Source organism: Mytilus edulis, chromosome 14 (genome assembly GCF_963676685.1).
Source record: "Mytilus edulis chromosome 14, xbMytEdul2.2, whole genome shotgun sequence".
Taxonomy (NCBI): Eukaryota; Metazoa; Mollusca; class Bivalvia; order Mytilida; family Mytilidae; genus Mytilus; species Mytilus edulis.
Genome location: NC_092357.1, coordinates 45,334,521 through 45,352,321, shown reverse-complemented (window position 1 = coordinate 45,352,321; position 17,801 = coordinate 45,334,521). Strand labels below are relative to the sequence as shown.

Genomic DNA, 17,801 nt, shown 5'->3' with positions numbered 1-17,801 from the left:
TTGGGGGGAACTGATTTACCTATACAATTAAAGGTTTAAAACGTTTAGGCCTCTATATTTATTTTTGAATAAATTCCTAGTATTACATACTATTTTGCCTTTTATTTGGCAGCGCAGTGACATTGATTTGTATCTTTGAACTAAAGTTATCTTAGAGGAAAGATCACAGACTGAAGGCTATTACAAGATAAAAAAAATTTACGATTGAACGCAGAAAATCTGAGTATATTCGTTTTTCTTTCCCTTTATCAATGGTACCAAACGTCCGGTCAGTTTCAAGCCGTAACAATGGTTTTATGGATAACCAGCACGTCAGAGCCAAAGTAATCAATGTATATTTATTGGTAAATTTTGATTGATTTAGATATTTCTTGGTTTCTTTTTACTTGTAATGCAATATGATTGATATTACTGTACGGTTGTTTTTCTTTTATGTACTAGTTTGTTTGAATAGTGTAGCTGGAAATGCATATATGTATATATATATATATATATATATATGTATTAAACGTTCATGTGTGACTGTTTAAATAAAATAAGCAGCGCCATTGTTGTGTCGCTGTGCACTTCAAGTATTAGCTTTTGTACCATTCATACTTTAACAGTATGTTCTTTCTTCATATAGTTTTATAACAGTATACATTATCATTGAGTGAAGAATATTAAACTAATATTTTCGAGTAGATCACAGTTTCTCAAATACAATTTGAAGATTGTTACAAGATAATTCAACACAAAATAATGTTAGTAATAAATATTATAAAAGAATAATCGAACTCTGATTACCTCACAAAAAAAAACAAGAAAAAAGAAAGATGAGAAAGGATATATAAATAAATAATACTGAATAAAGACCGTAACAATTTAAGGTGATGATAAACAAGACAAAGAATGATCGAAGTCTAATTACCTCACGAAAAAAAACTAAAGATAAAAAATGTGTTACAGATAAAAAATGAAGTACACATATTTTTGAGTACATAAACATTTCTGTAATACGGGTGAAGATTGTTACAAGAGAATAATACATAAGTTAATGATGAATAATAAATGAAAATAAAAGAATACTTTAAACTTAATTACCTAAAAGGAAAACAAAAGAAAACCAAAATAAAAAGGACGTGTTAGATGAGAGAGAAAGAACAAATTGATAATACTCAATCTAATCCTTGTTAATGAGACAAAGCTGTATATTTAAACGAAAATTGGTAGAAATATATTTTTCTTCTAGTTATATCACAGCTTGGATATAAAAATTAGAAACAATTTAACAAATAGCTGTCCGGCAATACAACTTGACAATGCTTTATCATTATGATTATTCAGTCTGCCTCGAATAACATAAAACAAATTGCTGACGACATTATTATTTTTTATCACAGTAAAACTTTCTCTCAGGCAAAACAACATCGCATGTGTTTTTACGACTGTTCAGATACCTCAAACTACATTTTTAAAACTAATCAAAAGTTCTCGGGACATCATGCGTTTTGTCATATGCCTTTGTTATATACATATTGTTTTGTATGTTGTTGAAAATAAAAATAAAAATACAACACAAAACAAACAGACAGACAGACAGACAGACAGACAAATAAACACACACAAAATAAAATTCAAGAAAAACCAAACTAAAACAAATAGTTTATATTGCATTGACAACTTATACTTGATATCAAAACTAGACTATAAAATAAGTCAATAATGCGCTTACTTTCAAGTTCTACCTAGAGGGTAATGAAAATATAAAAGTATAAAGAAAGAAACACATCTCAAATATGAGATAAATACATTTGGTTTACTTTTAATTTTAAAGCCTTTATGACACTCCAGTTAGGATATGCAAAATTGTATTTCATTGACAGAAATAATCGTAACAAAAATGAACATCAATTAATCAACCTTAATACTATACAGAAGTAAGTTCAGAATTTATGATAATCGTATACTGTTTGAATATTATCTGTAAGTTGAATGCTTGCATGCTAGTTTTATTGATATACGAAGATGTGGTATGAGCAAATGATGAGTAAATATGAGACAACTTTTCAATCGAGTCGTTATTTGTAAAAGAAAAACAATCAAAATTAAAGTACGGTCCTCAACACGGAGTCTTTGGCTCACATCCAAGAGTACGCTACAAAGGTCCCTGCAAAATGACTAGTGTTTAACCCTTAAAACAGGACAGCATCTGTCTGATCTATATAGAAATAAAAATCGAGAAACACTAAATGAACCAAATAAACAAACGACAACTACTGGATATCAGGTTCCTGATTCGGGCCAGGAGCAAATACATGCAGCTGGTTTAAACGTTTTAATAGGTACCAACATCAAGCCTTACACGAAATAACTACATCACATTATTGAAAGACACAATATAGAATAACACATTAAACGGCGAACTCATTTACACGACATATAAAGACAATAGTCATGACAGTGAACATACCTAAACGTAAATGGTTTTCATCTATGACGCAACATAATCATGATAATACAGTATCAATAAAATAAGGGTGAACAAATAAAAGCAACACTAGTTACATATTTGAAATTTAAAATAATTGCAGAAAGTAAAACAGAAAAAAATAAAAAAAAGCAAATAGTAAGGTGGAGATATATGTTTTACAAAATAAATCATTTTTTATTAATAGTAAAAGTACAGAAGAGAAACTTTATTGTCATACTAAACACGTATCAAACCTGGTAGACATTTACAATAGTCGACTTTCATATTATATTTGATGTAAGCGGTTATGCGCAACGTAAGCGGCCAACGTCACGTGATACCCGACAAGTCCCTAAACCGCGAAAACATAAACAAAGTTACAAACAATATGGTAAAACGCTGTGTTTGGGGAACATGCAACAGCGATGACCGGTACAAAGATAAAACGCATATGTCAGGAGTTGAATTCTTCCCTATACCGAAGCCAAAAACAAGAATGCAAGAAACTCTGCAGTGGGTAAAAGCTTGTGGCAGGAAAAATTACACCGTTGCTAATGTCAACAAACATGCCTATGTATGTATCAAACATTTTATTGACGGAAGACCTACAGCCATGCATCCATACCCAACCATAGCAACCCTATCAAATCAAGTAGTGCACAAGTCGAGGAAACTTCCCTTTGACAGAGCTATGACCAAAACCATCATGACCACGCCCACTAAAACTCAAACTGAAGTATGGATGGATGTTCAGGCATATGTTACTGTTGATAATAACACACCAACAGACCAACCTCTTCAGGCAACAGCACATTCCTGTGAAGAATTGAAAGGTAATGACTGGTATATATATATATATATATATTTACATATTTTGAAATAGCAAGGCATTGACTGATTATACATTCATGTTGTAAGTCATCACACCAAACTGAAGAAAAAAGGGGGGTGGATTGACTGTAACCCAAGTTGCATGCTTTTCTGAATTGATTTACTTGTTTGGGTCTGACACAAGTACAGTTTAGTGAGTTAATAGAATATGTACAATACGTTAAACATGTGAAAAATATAAAACTACTTGAGACTAAGATATTGTTTCGCCTTTCATTTCCTGCAGGTGATCATAGTTATACAAAGCCTGTGGAACAAAAAGTCAAAATACAGACAAACAGTGTGTCAGTGCAGACAGAGATTTCATTTGATGATATGTCACCATACAGTGATGGTTGCTTTAAAGATAGGGGAGAGTTTAAGAGGCAGTCCATCATGGACGATATATTCAAAAGTGACAAGACGTGCAAATTTTATACAGGTAAAAAAAAAATTCAAGGTACTAAGCTTGTTAGGTCAATTACAAGTACTGATTTCATCTTCATGACATTAACATTTGAGACAAAAAATAATAGATACATATCAGATCATAACAGAGTCTTATCTTATATCAGTAGTTCTGTATTTGTAACACTTTTAATTAATGTATAGTGAACCACTGTACTATGAATATATTAATAACTGTCGTGGCAGCCAACATATATATATGTCCAATAATCAATTTGTACATTTATATATAAAACCACCTGACGAGTACCCTTGGCAGGGACGAAACAGTTAATAAAATTCAGATTTCCTATATTTTAATATGTTTAAATATAAGATATATACACCATCTTCTAGAGAGCTAGTAAGTTTAAGATTTTCCCTCAATGTGAAAAAAGCAACTAACAAGATATTCATTTACAATATGGTAGTTACAAAAGCAGATTTTTTTTACAGGATTGTCTTTAGCCATGTTCACATGGTTATTTAGTTTTCTTCAGGACAAAGCCAGAAACATGGTTTACTGGAACAGTGTTAACACAAATGAAAGGGAAAGTAGTGAGGTAAATATCTATGGATTTATTTGTGTTAAAACAGCCATATTATTTCCACTTCGCAGCTCTACGTTAAATTCCATTGTACTGATATAAGGCTAAGCTTCCCTATACTTTATTTGGTTTTCTGACAGTTGTCTCACTCAATTTGTTAATTGTAGCTAATGTTGTATTTCAAACAATAATTTAAGTGACCACCATACTATGCTGTATGGACTTCACTCATTGTTGAAGGCTGTACGATAACCTATAGTTGTTAATTTCTGTGTCATTTTGGTCTCTTGTGGAGAGTTGTCTCATACCACATCTATTTTTTATATATACCTGTTTAATATTTGATACAACTGATCTATGCATGTATATTTTTCAATGTTTTTAAAAAAGAGTTCAAATTGAAGGAAAATATGTATTCTTGTAGAGGTGCTGATCAATGATTTGCTTGACGTGTCATAAAACATTACTGATTCAGGTCACTGTAACCTACTCTGTTTGTAATAATCAAATTTGTACAGACTGACTGACAAACAAAAACATGATTTATTTCATTGATTTTGCACCTTTCATATATATTAGAAGATGCCAGTACATTGTATATATTCATAATGTATAAATTTTGAAATGTTTTTTTTCTTTTCTGTAGACATTGAAGCCTGGTCCAAAGAGAATGTTGACTATCAAAGAGGAACTAGCAATCACACTTATACGTTTAAGAAGGGGCTTCGATACCAAGTCACTTGGGAATATGTTTGGCATGTCAGAAAGTAGTATCAGTAGAATATTTAACACCTGGATCAACTTAGTGAGCCATGAGTTAAATTTTCTTATTAGATGGCCATCTATGGAGCAAATAAGAAATAAACTACCCAAATGTTTTAAGTATTTCCCTAAAACCATATGTATCATTGACTGTACAGAGTTCTTCACACAACGACCAAGTCTTCCTTCAGCACAACGAATAACCTATTCACAATACAAACACCACAACACATTCAAATGCCTAGTGGGAATAACTCCAAGTGGTACTTTTAGTTTCGTATCTGATTTATTCACTGGCAGTATTTCTGACAAAAAAATTGTTCAAGATTCAGGATTTTTAGATAACATACAATTTGGCGATGATATTATGGCAGACAGATGTTTTTTAATAAGGGGGGAATTAGCTTTAAAAGGTGGCACACTGAACATTCCACCTTTCTCTTTTGGCAAACAGATGTGCAGTAATGCAACCACTAAGACTCGCAGAATAGCAAGGGCAAGAATTCATGTTGAGAGAGCCATTGGAAGGTTAAAAAATTTTGCTATTTTACAGGGAATAATTCCTTTGCGAATGAAGCCCATCTACAGTGAGGTAGTAAAAGTATGTGCAATGTTATGCAACTTGGATGAACAGCTTGTAAAATGAATAAATCAATCATGTTAATTGTTTTATCTAAATGGTTTACTTTTTACATAAAAATATTAAATGTTATGATTGCTAATGGGACAATTATCCAAGTTGTGCATTTGTATGTCTTATCACCTATTTCTACTTTCCCAATACTAATGATACAGAAACCTAACACAAAAGAAAACAACATACATTTTTTGTATGTAGTATGTTGTCTTAAGAAGAAAGAACTCCTTATCCTTCAATCAATATAACTTGAGTTCATTCACTGGCTTCTTGTTTTACTGTTATCCAAGATCATTAATCATGCTGTGTCCTTTGTTAGACTTGCCAAGATATAAAAGGCAATTCAAGGGAAATGTGGGACGGACAGACGGACAGCATAACAATAGTTAATCACCATCTATGGAGTAGGTCTACATAAATAAATAAGAAGAATTGTACATGTTTGACTAATGTGATGAGTATTTGTATTTATAATTCGTTGTCACATGTTCTCCAAATACTGATAGCATATGGAAGTAAGTGTTCTCTATAAAATTTATCTAGTTTTGTCACCATGTTATTGAAAAAAATTGGGTCAAAGTCTACAGTTGTTACACATATTCCTTTCGTAGTGTAAATCACTAGGTCACATTTGTCAAGTCCATAAATACCCATTTGTCCTTGTATTTGATGGTAATAATCATTCTTATGAGATTTATCTTCTGCCACATCCTTTGGGTTGTCAAAGCGTGCTGAATATGGACATTTCACTTCAATAACTTTTGAAGTGTGACATTTGCATGTGAAAATGCCATCTACCGACCACCCAATGTATGGCATGATCTCATACAGCAGTAATCCCTTGTTCTGCATACAAGCTTTTTGATGTGCTTTCTTATTTACTTTCATATACAAGTGTAAAGCTGTTTCTTCCTTTTTTCGACCCCAATCTAAAGAAGCTGAAGAAGCATTGCTGTATTCCCCCATTAACTGTTTCAAAAGTGAAGGAGGGCATCGGTCTCTTTGGACAGCGTTTAAAACTTTCTCAAAATTTGACGCGGTAATAATACCTTTTCTCATTGCAAACCACAAATCATTATTTGATTGTCCACGTGTGTTCATTTCTATCAAATCAATATCACCAGAACTGTATTTTAATGTATCTGCAATAGAACCTATGTCATCATTGTTGTTCAATTGGTCCATTACTCTTTTATGTACTATCAAGTTATCACAATTTAAATCAATGTTATTCACTTCCTCTACATGATCATTAGGGTCTCCTAAAATGTCAAGTTCCTGCAAATTTGGAGATATCTGAAATACAGTATATAGAAAATACATTTATACAATATTTACATTGTTTTTAAGAAGAAATAAATAAGTACAGATGATGATTTAAGTTTCAAAAGTTCACATTGGTTTCTGTGGCCGTAATCATAAATATGCAAATTGTTTTTTTATATAGATTAGACAGTTGGTTTTCCCGTTTGAATGGTTTTACACTAGTAATTTTTTGGGGCCCTTAATAGCTTGTTGTTCAGTGTGAGCCAAGGCTCTGTGTTGAAGGCCGTACATTGACCTATAATGGTTTACTTTTTTAAATTGTTATTTGGATGGAGAGTTGTCTCATTGGCACTCACACCACATCTTCCTATATCTAAAGTTACAATTAACATCAATGCAAAATATAGGAACAAACTTAAATTAATTGAAAGTGTATACATGGACCTACAAACTAAATTCTTAATGATATAACTCCTAGTTTAATCACAATTTCCTGTCATTATTATATACAAATGTATACATAGCATATCCTTATTATGTAAAAAGTTTTATGTAATTATGCTGTGTTGTTTCAGAAAGGTTCAATTGACAAACTTAAAGTAATAGTTTAAGGCCAAAATTATAAGGTCAAAGGGGCACAACTCCTAGAAAAACAAATTTATGTAGATCACAAGTTTCATAGTTTGATGAAAATATGTGTTTCCTTTGAAATATTTTCTTTTGGCATAGTACTTAATTACTGAAGACATGTAAGGGTTATAGAATACCTAAGTTAATAGTATTAAAATTCATTTGAACAAAGTCAAATGAAAGTTTACATGTGAGGCTTTTATACATGTAATTTTGTCTTTTGACATTAATACCAAACTAAAAACATAGTAATGTGTATACCTTTTTAAGGTCTCTTGCTATAGCTTGAATTCTTTCCAAGTTGTAACTTGCCCTCTGATCCACACTTCTGGGGTCAAAGTTTTGTAGGCCACTGAAATCCATGGTAGGTTCTTCATTGTACCTGTAATTAAAAAAAAAAGCAAACTATACAATTCTAGTTAAGAATTTGATACTGAAAATATGTTGATCAATATAAATAAGATGCGGTATGAGTGCAAAGGAGAAAATTGTTATCAAAGCCACAATATTAAACTCATTAAGTAATTCAGGTTACATTTCTTATCATTTTTAACACAAAGTGATGATAATACAGAATAGATTTAATAAATAATGGACATTATTAATTATTTAGGTCTTTTGTCCTTCACAATCAATGGTTAACTATTTCAATGTTGGTTTTTTTAGGGATCAGTATATAAAATCCAGCAAAATGGGTTCATGAAATGAAAAATCATATAATATCTGTCTAGTTTCAACCCCTAAAATTAATGACGCATACCTTGCTTTCATTATTTTCATCTGTTTAATTGGGACTGGACAGTCATGGCTTCTTGGCCTTTTTTCCATTGGTTTTCTCCATCTGTTACAGATTTAACCTCAAATGCTTCTATTTCATACAAAGTGGCTCCAACATGCCTACAAGCACCATCTGCCCTGAAAGTTATTATAAGGAATAATCATAATGTGATATTAAAACATGTTAATTTTCTTGCAATGATTATGTATGCATTGTACATGTGTATTATAAGTATTAAATTGTTTAGAAGGTAATTTTAAGTCTTATTTTTTTGTTGTTATTTTTTTTTAATTTGTGATTTCTTGTTTTTCAGTTCATTGTCTAGCACTATATACATTAAACAAAAAATAAATACACTAGCAAAGTCCAGCTTCTCTCTAACCAACTAGTAATGAGGTCACTTTGTAATATTTAAGAGTCAAAGTTAAGCCTAGAGAACTAAGAGATTTCCAAATATTGTCGTTGTAATTTCATAGCACTTGCTATTCCTTTTCTTTATTTGCTCACACAATACATGTATGTACACTAATGAAAAGTTGACAAGAATTTATAATGTTTCCCTCTTATAGAATCAGTGTATCGCTTGATAGAAATTTCATGTAGTCAGAGGCCATGTCATAAAGAATCCCAGGTGCATATATATAGGTTTGTCTGTATCTATATGTTCATTGGTACATACATTGTACATGTACAAAATAACTGAGTTATGCAAGTACATTAAAATTTGTCATTTTTTTCTGTTTAACCCTAAACATGCTAGAGTCAATCATTAATTAGAGAGAGATCAACAATTATAAATATTAATTTGCCAATTTTTTACAAACAATCAGGTTCCAAAACAAATGCTATATTTTTCTCCTAATAATATATACATGTATGTATAGTTACCCGCCAATGCATGTACAGTAGGCAGTTTTAACCTCTCCATTTTTCTTGTCCATGATGACCCACACATCATATGTTGCCTTGTTTAGATATGTCTTGTCTTTCTGTGTAGGTTTGACTTTGGCATTGAAAACACATATGTCCCGACTTGGCACTTCTGTATATTGTAACTCCTCTACATACCGATCAAAATAAAGTCTGTAGTCCTCACTGGATTTGTAGGCCTTTAATTTTCGTCGGTCATAGCTAGCAGTACTATGAATCAGATAGTTAAAAAGGTCATACAAGCTAAAGCTTGGAATAAACGATAAGTCTGACGTATACCCGTCAAGGCTAAAAGGATCACAAAACCCGTACAATTGTTCTAAATTATGCTTAACACTGGTTACTGATTCATTTTTTCTCATATCTGGATCCAATGGTAAATTTAGCTTATCCACGGCCTCACATAACTTGGTTAGTTTCAGTTTGTTAATATTAGTAACACTTATACCCCGTTCTTTGAGATATTCCTGCAACTGAGGAACTTTAAAGGCATTGAATCTGGCGCCGTCCATCTTGTTGTCAATAAACAAACGATGTCGGGTGTCACGTGATACAAGTTATGTAAAAGCGGGAAAAAAAGACGGAACGGTCTAACGGAACAAACAATACGAAAAAGGTATATTGTTGTCTTCACTAATCGCCGGTGTTTTCAACAATGAAATGCAATACTATATCGCATATAAAGCATTACTTAGTTACAGTTTCATACTAAATTGAAGATCGTCAGGCTTATTCAAACTTTCTATTTCTATATTCTGAAAAACCCGAAAAAACTTACCAACCGAATTCTACATTGAGATTTTAAGGTAGATTAAATGAATACATTTTTATGTGATAGAATTTTCTAATACTTGAAAATGTGGATTTGACTATGCTTTTTTCAAAACATATAATAAAACATATCAGTAGTTGTGTTATATTCTAAACAAAAAGTCGTTAAAAACTGTTTTAACTTGGTAAGTTTGTTCATGAAAAAAGCAGATTGGTGTGCATAAAAAGAAATCAGTGATGTAGACTTTCAAAATATATTTTGAGAAGATGATTTGTAATATGTTTTAAGAAATGAAATAAGAAATAATGGTTTCACCAAACTTGTTTTATTACTACACGTAATTTTGTTTTTAAATTCTATCAGTTCAGTATCAGTTTTTACTTGACATATTAATCTTCATATAGAAGTATCTGAATAATGTTAACTTTTATATCCACTTTTATTTTACAAATTAACAACCAATTATTTACTACACATACATGCAACAAGTACAAAAACACAAATAAATGCCAGCATTTTAAAAATGTAAGAAAAACAAAAAAAAGATAAATTATATTGAAAACATCCATAACAAGTTTAAAACTATTATATTAATAATGAACAACTGCCTTAGTGCAAATAAGCCTTGTTTTGTAACAGTTGTTATACTAATTTTTTTTAAAAGTAAAAAAAAAAAAATTAAAATCAATGGTATGTCATTGTTATGCCTCCAAAGCTTTTTACATCAATAACGTATTTTTCATCGCATTGTGTAATGCAGAAAATAAACTATTTAAGCCGAAGGAAATTTTATCTTGTTATACTATTTTTGCTTCCAGTGGTTGGCATGTTTGGCAGTTGAAAAAAAACACTTTTCGGTATAAAAGTATACAAATTGATTCAGCAAATCATTCTACAAAATATTCAATCTGTAGACATGATGAACAGGTTCCTGTATTCAGCAGTTATGGTTGTTCTTGTAACCCAGGTATGTAAAATTTTGTATTGTCTTGTCAAGATTATTCGATTGTAATATTTACAACTTGTCTGACAATTTTGATACCTTTTGATATAACTTCCGTCTTTTTAAGAGTTGACGTATGATGTTATATCTTAGATAACGATGTATTAAAATTTTGGAAAGATTCAGAAACGATCTAACGCTGAGTAGTCTGTTTAAAACAAAAACGTCTAGTAAATGATAATTGTCAATTAAAAGCAAATCAATAAATGAAATGATGTTTTCAAAGACACATTAAAATTTTTTTTTTTTATTTCAAAAATTGTGAGACCTGAACAAATGAATTTCAAAAATGTATGAAACATGTACACTAGAATTATGTTGGGGAAAAGACAATATTTTGTCAAAAGGTCAAAGTAAATACTTTGTTAAGATTTTATGTAAATTAAACAAACCAAACTATCTTAGTGAAATTTTTGGTACCACCTTAAAGCATATAATAAGATGCAATATATGTTCTGCATTTTAGGTGCTTTGTAAAAGTTTACTGAATGCAAGGTATGAACATTTATTAGTCTTGAATCATAATGTATATACCCAATCAGTTACACAGAATATATGTTTAACATTAAATGGTGTGTGTTTGTGAGTTATAGATTTCATGTTTGGGTAAATGATGTATCTTTTTAAATTAACTTTACATATTTCTTTTTTTTTTGTGTTCTTGATATAATGTTTCGCTTATTTGTATGACTTTTGATACCGTCTCAATGTCACCACAGCCTGTCGCATTTGCACGAATGTGAAATATCGAATTTTACTTATAACAAAATTTGTTCTCTCATGAGCAACACGACAGATGGCACATGTCGGGCAGGATCTGATAACCTATCAAGATCAATCCAATAGTTTGGGGGTTCGTGTTATTTATTCTTTTTTTTCTATGATGTGTTTTGCGTACTATTGTTCGTCTTTTTGTCATTTTTCATTGCTAGCCATTGTGTTAATTTATCGGTTTTTTTTTCAAATTACAAGATTGAATGTTCCTCAGGTATCTGTAGCTCCTTCATTTTGACGTGATGCGAAATGCATATATCCCACTTTCGGTTTGTTTAATTCGAACGTCCTTGGTAAAGTTGGTGAGGAAGTTCGATCCTGTCATTTATGTTTTCCATTTTGTTAACTCTTTGAATTGAATGTATTACGGTATGTACTATCAACTACAGAAACATATCAACGCCTCCTTGTTTGTATATGATCAATTTACGAAAATTTACCTCCTCTTCCTCTTAAAATGTGTATGTAATCAGCTATTGTGTATTAACACTTTGAGTAAAATTGACCTCAACTTTTTTGTTCGTGTTTTTGTGTAGATTTATTTGTATGTTTCATTGAATATTTCAGTCATATTTTTTTGTATAACTGTGATGCGTGTTAATATTTTTATTTTTGGATCCTAATTGAACTTACATTAAAACTTAATTAAGAAAATTAAAAAGAAAAAGTCTGAAAATATAAATTAAAATATATCTGTATATTTTGAACGGACATATGATATAGGTTATTGTTCTGTTTGTTATCCTGATGACAGGGTTTATATCTTGAAAATTGACAGCCAGTGTATCCCACATGACATTTATCTTTTAAATTGTCTTATACTTGTTAATTGTAATAGCAGAACAAAACATTTCATCAAAATTTTTAAGATTCCATATAATATTTTTTATATATATATTTATTTAAATATTTTTTAACCGTACAATCACAAAAAAAAGATTTTCAGGGAAAATTCGAAATGAAAGAAAGTACTTTAACAAATTGCAAATCAAAAGCTCAAACACATTACATGTATGGATAACAACTGAGATGTTCCTGTATTTGTACAGGCATTTTCTAATGAAAAAAATGAGGTGAATGAATCTGATTTTATAGCTAGGTACATATCTATTTTGTATGACAACTGCACAACTTATTTAGACACTTTTAACACGGGGATTTTGTAGCTACAAATCACTATACAAACATTTGAAGCTTTAAAAGGAACTAATCATCACACTAATATAAAACAATAGTGTTTCACTACAACATAAAAAGTCACATGATGTAATATCTATCAAAATATACTTACTTTGTTTAACTCCTTCAGATATAGAAATAAGTAGATGTGGTTTTAAAATGGTCATTGCCATATTATAGTTCGTTTCTGTGTGTGGTCAATTTTATTTTTTTTGTTTCTGTTGTGTCGTAGTTCTCTTATATTTGATGCGTTTCCCTCAGTTTTAGTTTGTAACCCAGATTTGTTTCTTTTCAATCGATTTATGAATTTCGAACAGCGGTATATTACTGTTGCCTATATTGACAATGAGATATATCTCCATTTTAGTCACAAAGTGAAAAAAATAAACTATAATCGGTCAAACTATGACTCTTATCACGGAGCCTTGTTTGACAACGAACAGCAAACTATTAAGGGCCCAACATCTTTATTGTGAAAACTCAATAAAAGTACAAAGGTTCTCATCTATATAATAAAACAGAGACACGGGAAACCATTATAAAAAAGCAAATGCTGAACAACCAGTTACTGACCTATCGTCAACTGATGACTCAAAGATGCGTTCAATTTTCATCGCGATTTTTTTTCAATTGTTATTGACAAATGATTCACCTTTTTCAGCACAGAGAAGCGTAATGAAGGTAAGATATTTACAAAAGAAAAACTAATTTCGCAGGAGGTTTATAATGTACTATTTTGATTACTTAAAAAAAGCTAATGGTAAAATGAAAAGAAGGTACCTTACAACTGAACCAAATTGTTTTGTTCGTTGAATTTTCAAAAAATGACATAATACTAACCTCAACTCTTTGAAACATATTTAAAAAATTCAAAGAATAAGAACCACACAATAAATCGAAAAAGAAAACTGTAAGGATATGTTCATTATTCTAGAAACACATTCGATATATAATTGTTGTCAATACACGAATAAAATACATCCTGCAATTAGCTAAAGATCTTTGCTACAAAAAATGTCTCAATACAAAGAAAAGAAGAAGTTATCAACAGATTTGCATATCATCTGTTTCAGAAAACAAAGTTTAAAGGACTTCATTAATATTGATTCATTAAGTATAAAATACAAGTTCCATGATTCTTTCTTCTGGTTACAAATAAAATATCTGTATTAGTTGGTTTCTTTTCTGTTTGTAAAAAACAAAGGAAGCGCTACTATCGTTACAGGTAAGGTTGACAAACAATAGTTCAGATCTATGTTGATACACCTTCATTGAATTTTCATTGTTTGGGTGTAAACATTCACAAAAAAAATGCAAAAAAACAAACAAACAAAATAAACAACTTATAATGATCCTCTGAAATAAATGGATATTTATGGAGGTAATTTGACATTTGATTTGAGACTATTTGGTTCATCAGCTCCTAGGCATTATTCGATCATGTGACCGTTACGTGATCAACGATTTAATCATGATTCGAAAATGCAATTATTATAAAAAATAAATTGGAAGGAATTGCTGTTATGTTGCTTTTTTTTATTTCAAAAAGCACAAACAAAATATGTTGTGCACATGCCAGTGTGCTCCGCGTTTTTGAAGTTATATCTTCAACGACTGTTAAAAATATTTCCGTTGATAACAAAGCTATACATAACTAAATGCCATAATGGAATGTCGTACAAACAAAAACTCCTCGAATTAAGGGTTCAAATTTACTGTGCAATTTTACTTTAGCGTGCATTTAATTATATCAAACCATCTGTTTGTGAGCTATATATAAATGCCAAATAATTAGAATTTCAGAATATTGATGTCACACATAAGAGATAACTGTTTTGATCGTTTACGCCTCAACGGCATCAATCAGTGATTTGTTGGTCGCAAATTTAGTTAACTGCGACGTGTCAGCGGAACTTATCATTACATCTTGTTTTCTATATGTTTATTGAATGGACAGAAAATAACGTTGTATCACACATTTTTAAAACTGTCATATGTCTTCTGTGTTTGTTAGTATTTTTTTCATAATAGTCTTATATCTATTGCCCATCTATAATTACTTTAATTGGATTTGTCAATTAGATTTTTTTTGTTGGTTTTTACTTCGATAAACCATGTTTCCGAAACTGCTTTCGTAATCTATTCATGTGCATATATAGTCTTGCAGGGGTATTGGGATTTTGAACAAGTTGAGATTATAAAACACTTGCATAACAGTTGTTTATATTTTATGCATAAATAACACAAAAACATAAAATAAATGTACTAAAGCTTCGAAAATGTATGCAAATGAAACTCATATAAAATTTCGCAAAATTTCATGAAGGTTTGGCAAATTTACGTAACAGCAAAACACGACGGCATACCAATAAAAATTGTTAAGGGATAGATTATTTCGTTACGTGTACGCTTCAATTTCGGATAATAATTAATTTTCGAAAAATGTAGAGGGTAGGTGCTATTTCATTTTAGATTCTGTTGTATTTATCGGACATTTGTGTATTTTTAGAAAGTCAAGATGGCGGCGTATGCCTTAGTTACGACATGCCATTGTGCCTTTGGTGGTAAATACAGCAGCCATCAAACAAATTATGTACATTAATAGTCGTGTATCTTTGGCTGAAGAATAATAAGGATGAAACACGTTTTTTTTTCTATATGATATTGATGTGAAAACCGGGAATCTTACTCAAAAACTTAATCTCCCCGGTTTTCACATCAATAACCTCTAGAAATCTATAATCCTATACAAAAATTTTGAACCGATGTCATACACATTGGTGACGTTATTTGAATTTCAAATTAAATGTAGAATTAGAATATATAATGTTTTTCCTATTACATTAAGTAATATATCCTTTTAGGATCTTGCAGCAGATGCTTTATTAGGTGTCCAACCGGACAGGAAGTCCGTCAGTGTACAGCAGATGATTTCAAGAACAACCGTGTGATTTGTGAATGTACACCCATATCAGGTGAAATCTTATTGTTTTACAATTGTGTATTGTAGCAGTAAAATGAATTCCGTGCCCCAAAGTTTTATTTTTTATTTTTTTTAAATATGGTAGGATTGTCAATCAGCCAATTCTCCAAAAAAGACCAACTATAGATCACCGTATTGCCCACAACAATGAGCAAAATCCATACCACATAGTGAGCTACAATAGGCCTCGAAATGACAATGTAAAACAGTGCAAACGAAAATCATATTTTATTTATATAAAAAAATGAAAAACAACTATCGTTTGAAAAAAATATACGACTCTTATTATTTTGCATAATACTTTTCAATGAAGTTTTGATACTGTATAACAAGCACTACTTAGAATATATTTCCTGTGATTTTGTAATTAGTGATTAAACATTTTATTAAAAACGAGAGAGCCTTGTGGAATTATTAAGTTTGGCTAAGTTTCTTCTCTCTTGTTTTAATATATTTTGGACTAATCATCATGAGTTTGTGATAATTCGATTTTTCTTTTTTTTTTTAACGTAGATGCACTTCTTTAATAGCTTTCCTTAACAAAATATTTTTATGATTCTGTTTGCAGGGAGTAAAAGAGGCGTTTTGAACGAGGTGAGCTAGATTTTTTGTATTTCTTTGCATTACGTTCATTATAACTTAAACTATTACAAAAAAGGAGAGACACCAGAGGGACACTCAAAATCATATATCGAAAATAAACTAAAAAAAAAAAATAACAACGTCAAAGCTAAAAATGAATAAGACAAACAGACAGACAATAGTACTCTTGACACAACCTAGAAAACTAAAGAATAAGCAACACGAACCCCACAAGAAACTAGGGTTGATCGCAGGTGCTCTGTAAAGGGTGAGCAGATCCTGATCCACATGTGGCAACCGTCGTGTTGCTCTTGTTCTAGAATTTCCATAAATAGTCTAATTCGGTGTATCACATTCATGAAAAGGAAGGGGACTGTAGTTACGATGTAAGTAACATATCCGATATCATTTGTGAAACGGGTATTCCATAACGGTCACCCAACTCGTGATGGCGTAAAGTAGTAAATGCAACATATTTTTTCCATAGATATAAAGATTTGGTTTTGAGGTTTGGTTGTACCTGTAGAAAACTTATTTCAAACGGGTTAGCACATCCTCATGCCGTGCCCGGATATTTAGAAATGATCCATGTAAACTTGTCGCTCTTTGAAATAAACTTATTCTAAAAGGTTACCTATTCAACACTGTAATACGATACTTGAATATTGTTTTTATTGGTATCAATATTAATGGATTAAAAGGTAACTAAATATTACTAGTATGTTATATACATATACATATTCATGGATCTACAATCTGTCGATACCTGTAACTTGGCATTGTACAAGGTCATGTGTTTCCCTGACTGTTTATGGCGTCTTTACACGTTCTCCATTGGATGTTGGATGTGTACGGATTGATTAGTTGGTCTTAGATGCATGACTTTTTTATTAGTTATTAGTGGCTTTGAACTAGCTGTCAGATAACATCGAGTACTCTCAGATGTGTGCATTGTGTCTTTTTGTGTCGATATGTATAAGTACCCGGCCACGCTTACTTGTATTTTTTGTCTATCTGATGATTTAAGCCTTTTCCAACTGATATTTATAGTTCGTTCTTATGTTGTACTGTTATACCACTGTCCAATGTTAAGGGAAGGGTTGGGATCACGCGTTTTTTGTTATTTTTTTTACATAAATAAGACCGTTAGTTTTCTCGTTTGAATTGTTTTACATGTCTTATCGGGGC

General features: G+C 31.0%; 3 protein-coding genes and 1 long non-coding RNA gene across 4 annotated transcripts; 3 read left to right on the top strand and 1 right to left on the bottom strand.

The window, feature by feature from the left end:
- Nucleotides 1–2,840: 2,840 nt before the first annotated feature.
- On the top strand, nt 2,841–4,134 carry LOC139504244 (uncharacterized). Its single transcript, XM_071294311.1, has 3 exons — nt 2,841–3,285; nt 3,570–3,764; nt 4,127–4,134. Exons 1-3 carry the CDS (start codon nt 2,841–2,843, stop codon nt 4,132–4,134), a joined length of 648 nt encoding a protein of 215 aa, XP_071150412.1.
- Nucleotides 4,135–4,237: 103 nt separating this feature from the next.
- LOC139503576 (uncharacterized) lies at nt 4,238–5,725 on the top strand. Its single transcript, XM_071293375.1, has 2 exons — nt 4,238–4,332; nt 4,964–5,725. Exons 1-2 carry the CDS (start codon nt 4,240–4,242, stop codon nt 5,723–5,725), a joined length of 855 nt encoding a protein of 284 aa, XP_071149476.1. The 5' UTR covers nt 4,238–4,239.
- A 374-nt stretch (nt 5,726–6,099) lies between these two features.
- Nucleotides 6,100–9,937, bottom strand: LOC139504243 (uncharacterized). Its single transcript, XM_071294309.1, has 4 exons — nt 9,279–9,937; nt 8,373–8,453; nt 7,874–7,994; nt 6,100–7,012 (listed from the first exon to the last, which is right to left on the bottom strand). Exons 1-4 carry the CDS (start codon nt 9,830–9,832, stop codon nt 6,185–6,187), a joined length of 1,584 nt encoding a protein of 527 aa, XP_071150410.1. The 5' UTR covers nt 9,833–9,937; the 3' UTR covers nt 6,100–6,184.
- Nucleotides 9,938–13,707: 3,770 nt separating this feature from the next.
- On the top strand, nt 13,708–16,625 carry LOC139503577 (uncharacterized). Its single transcript, XR_011659132.1, has 3 exons — nt 13,708–13,729; nt 15,913–16,023; nt 16,600–16,625. It is a non-coding gene; the product is annotated as an uncharacterized lncRNA (long non-coding RNA).
- Nucleotides 16,626–17,801: the final 1,176 nt, after the last annotated feature.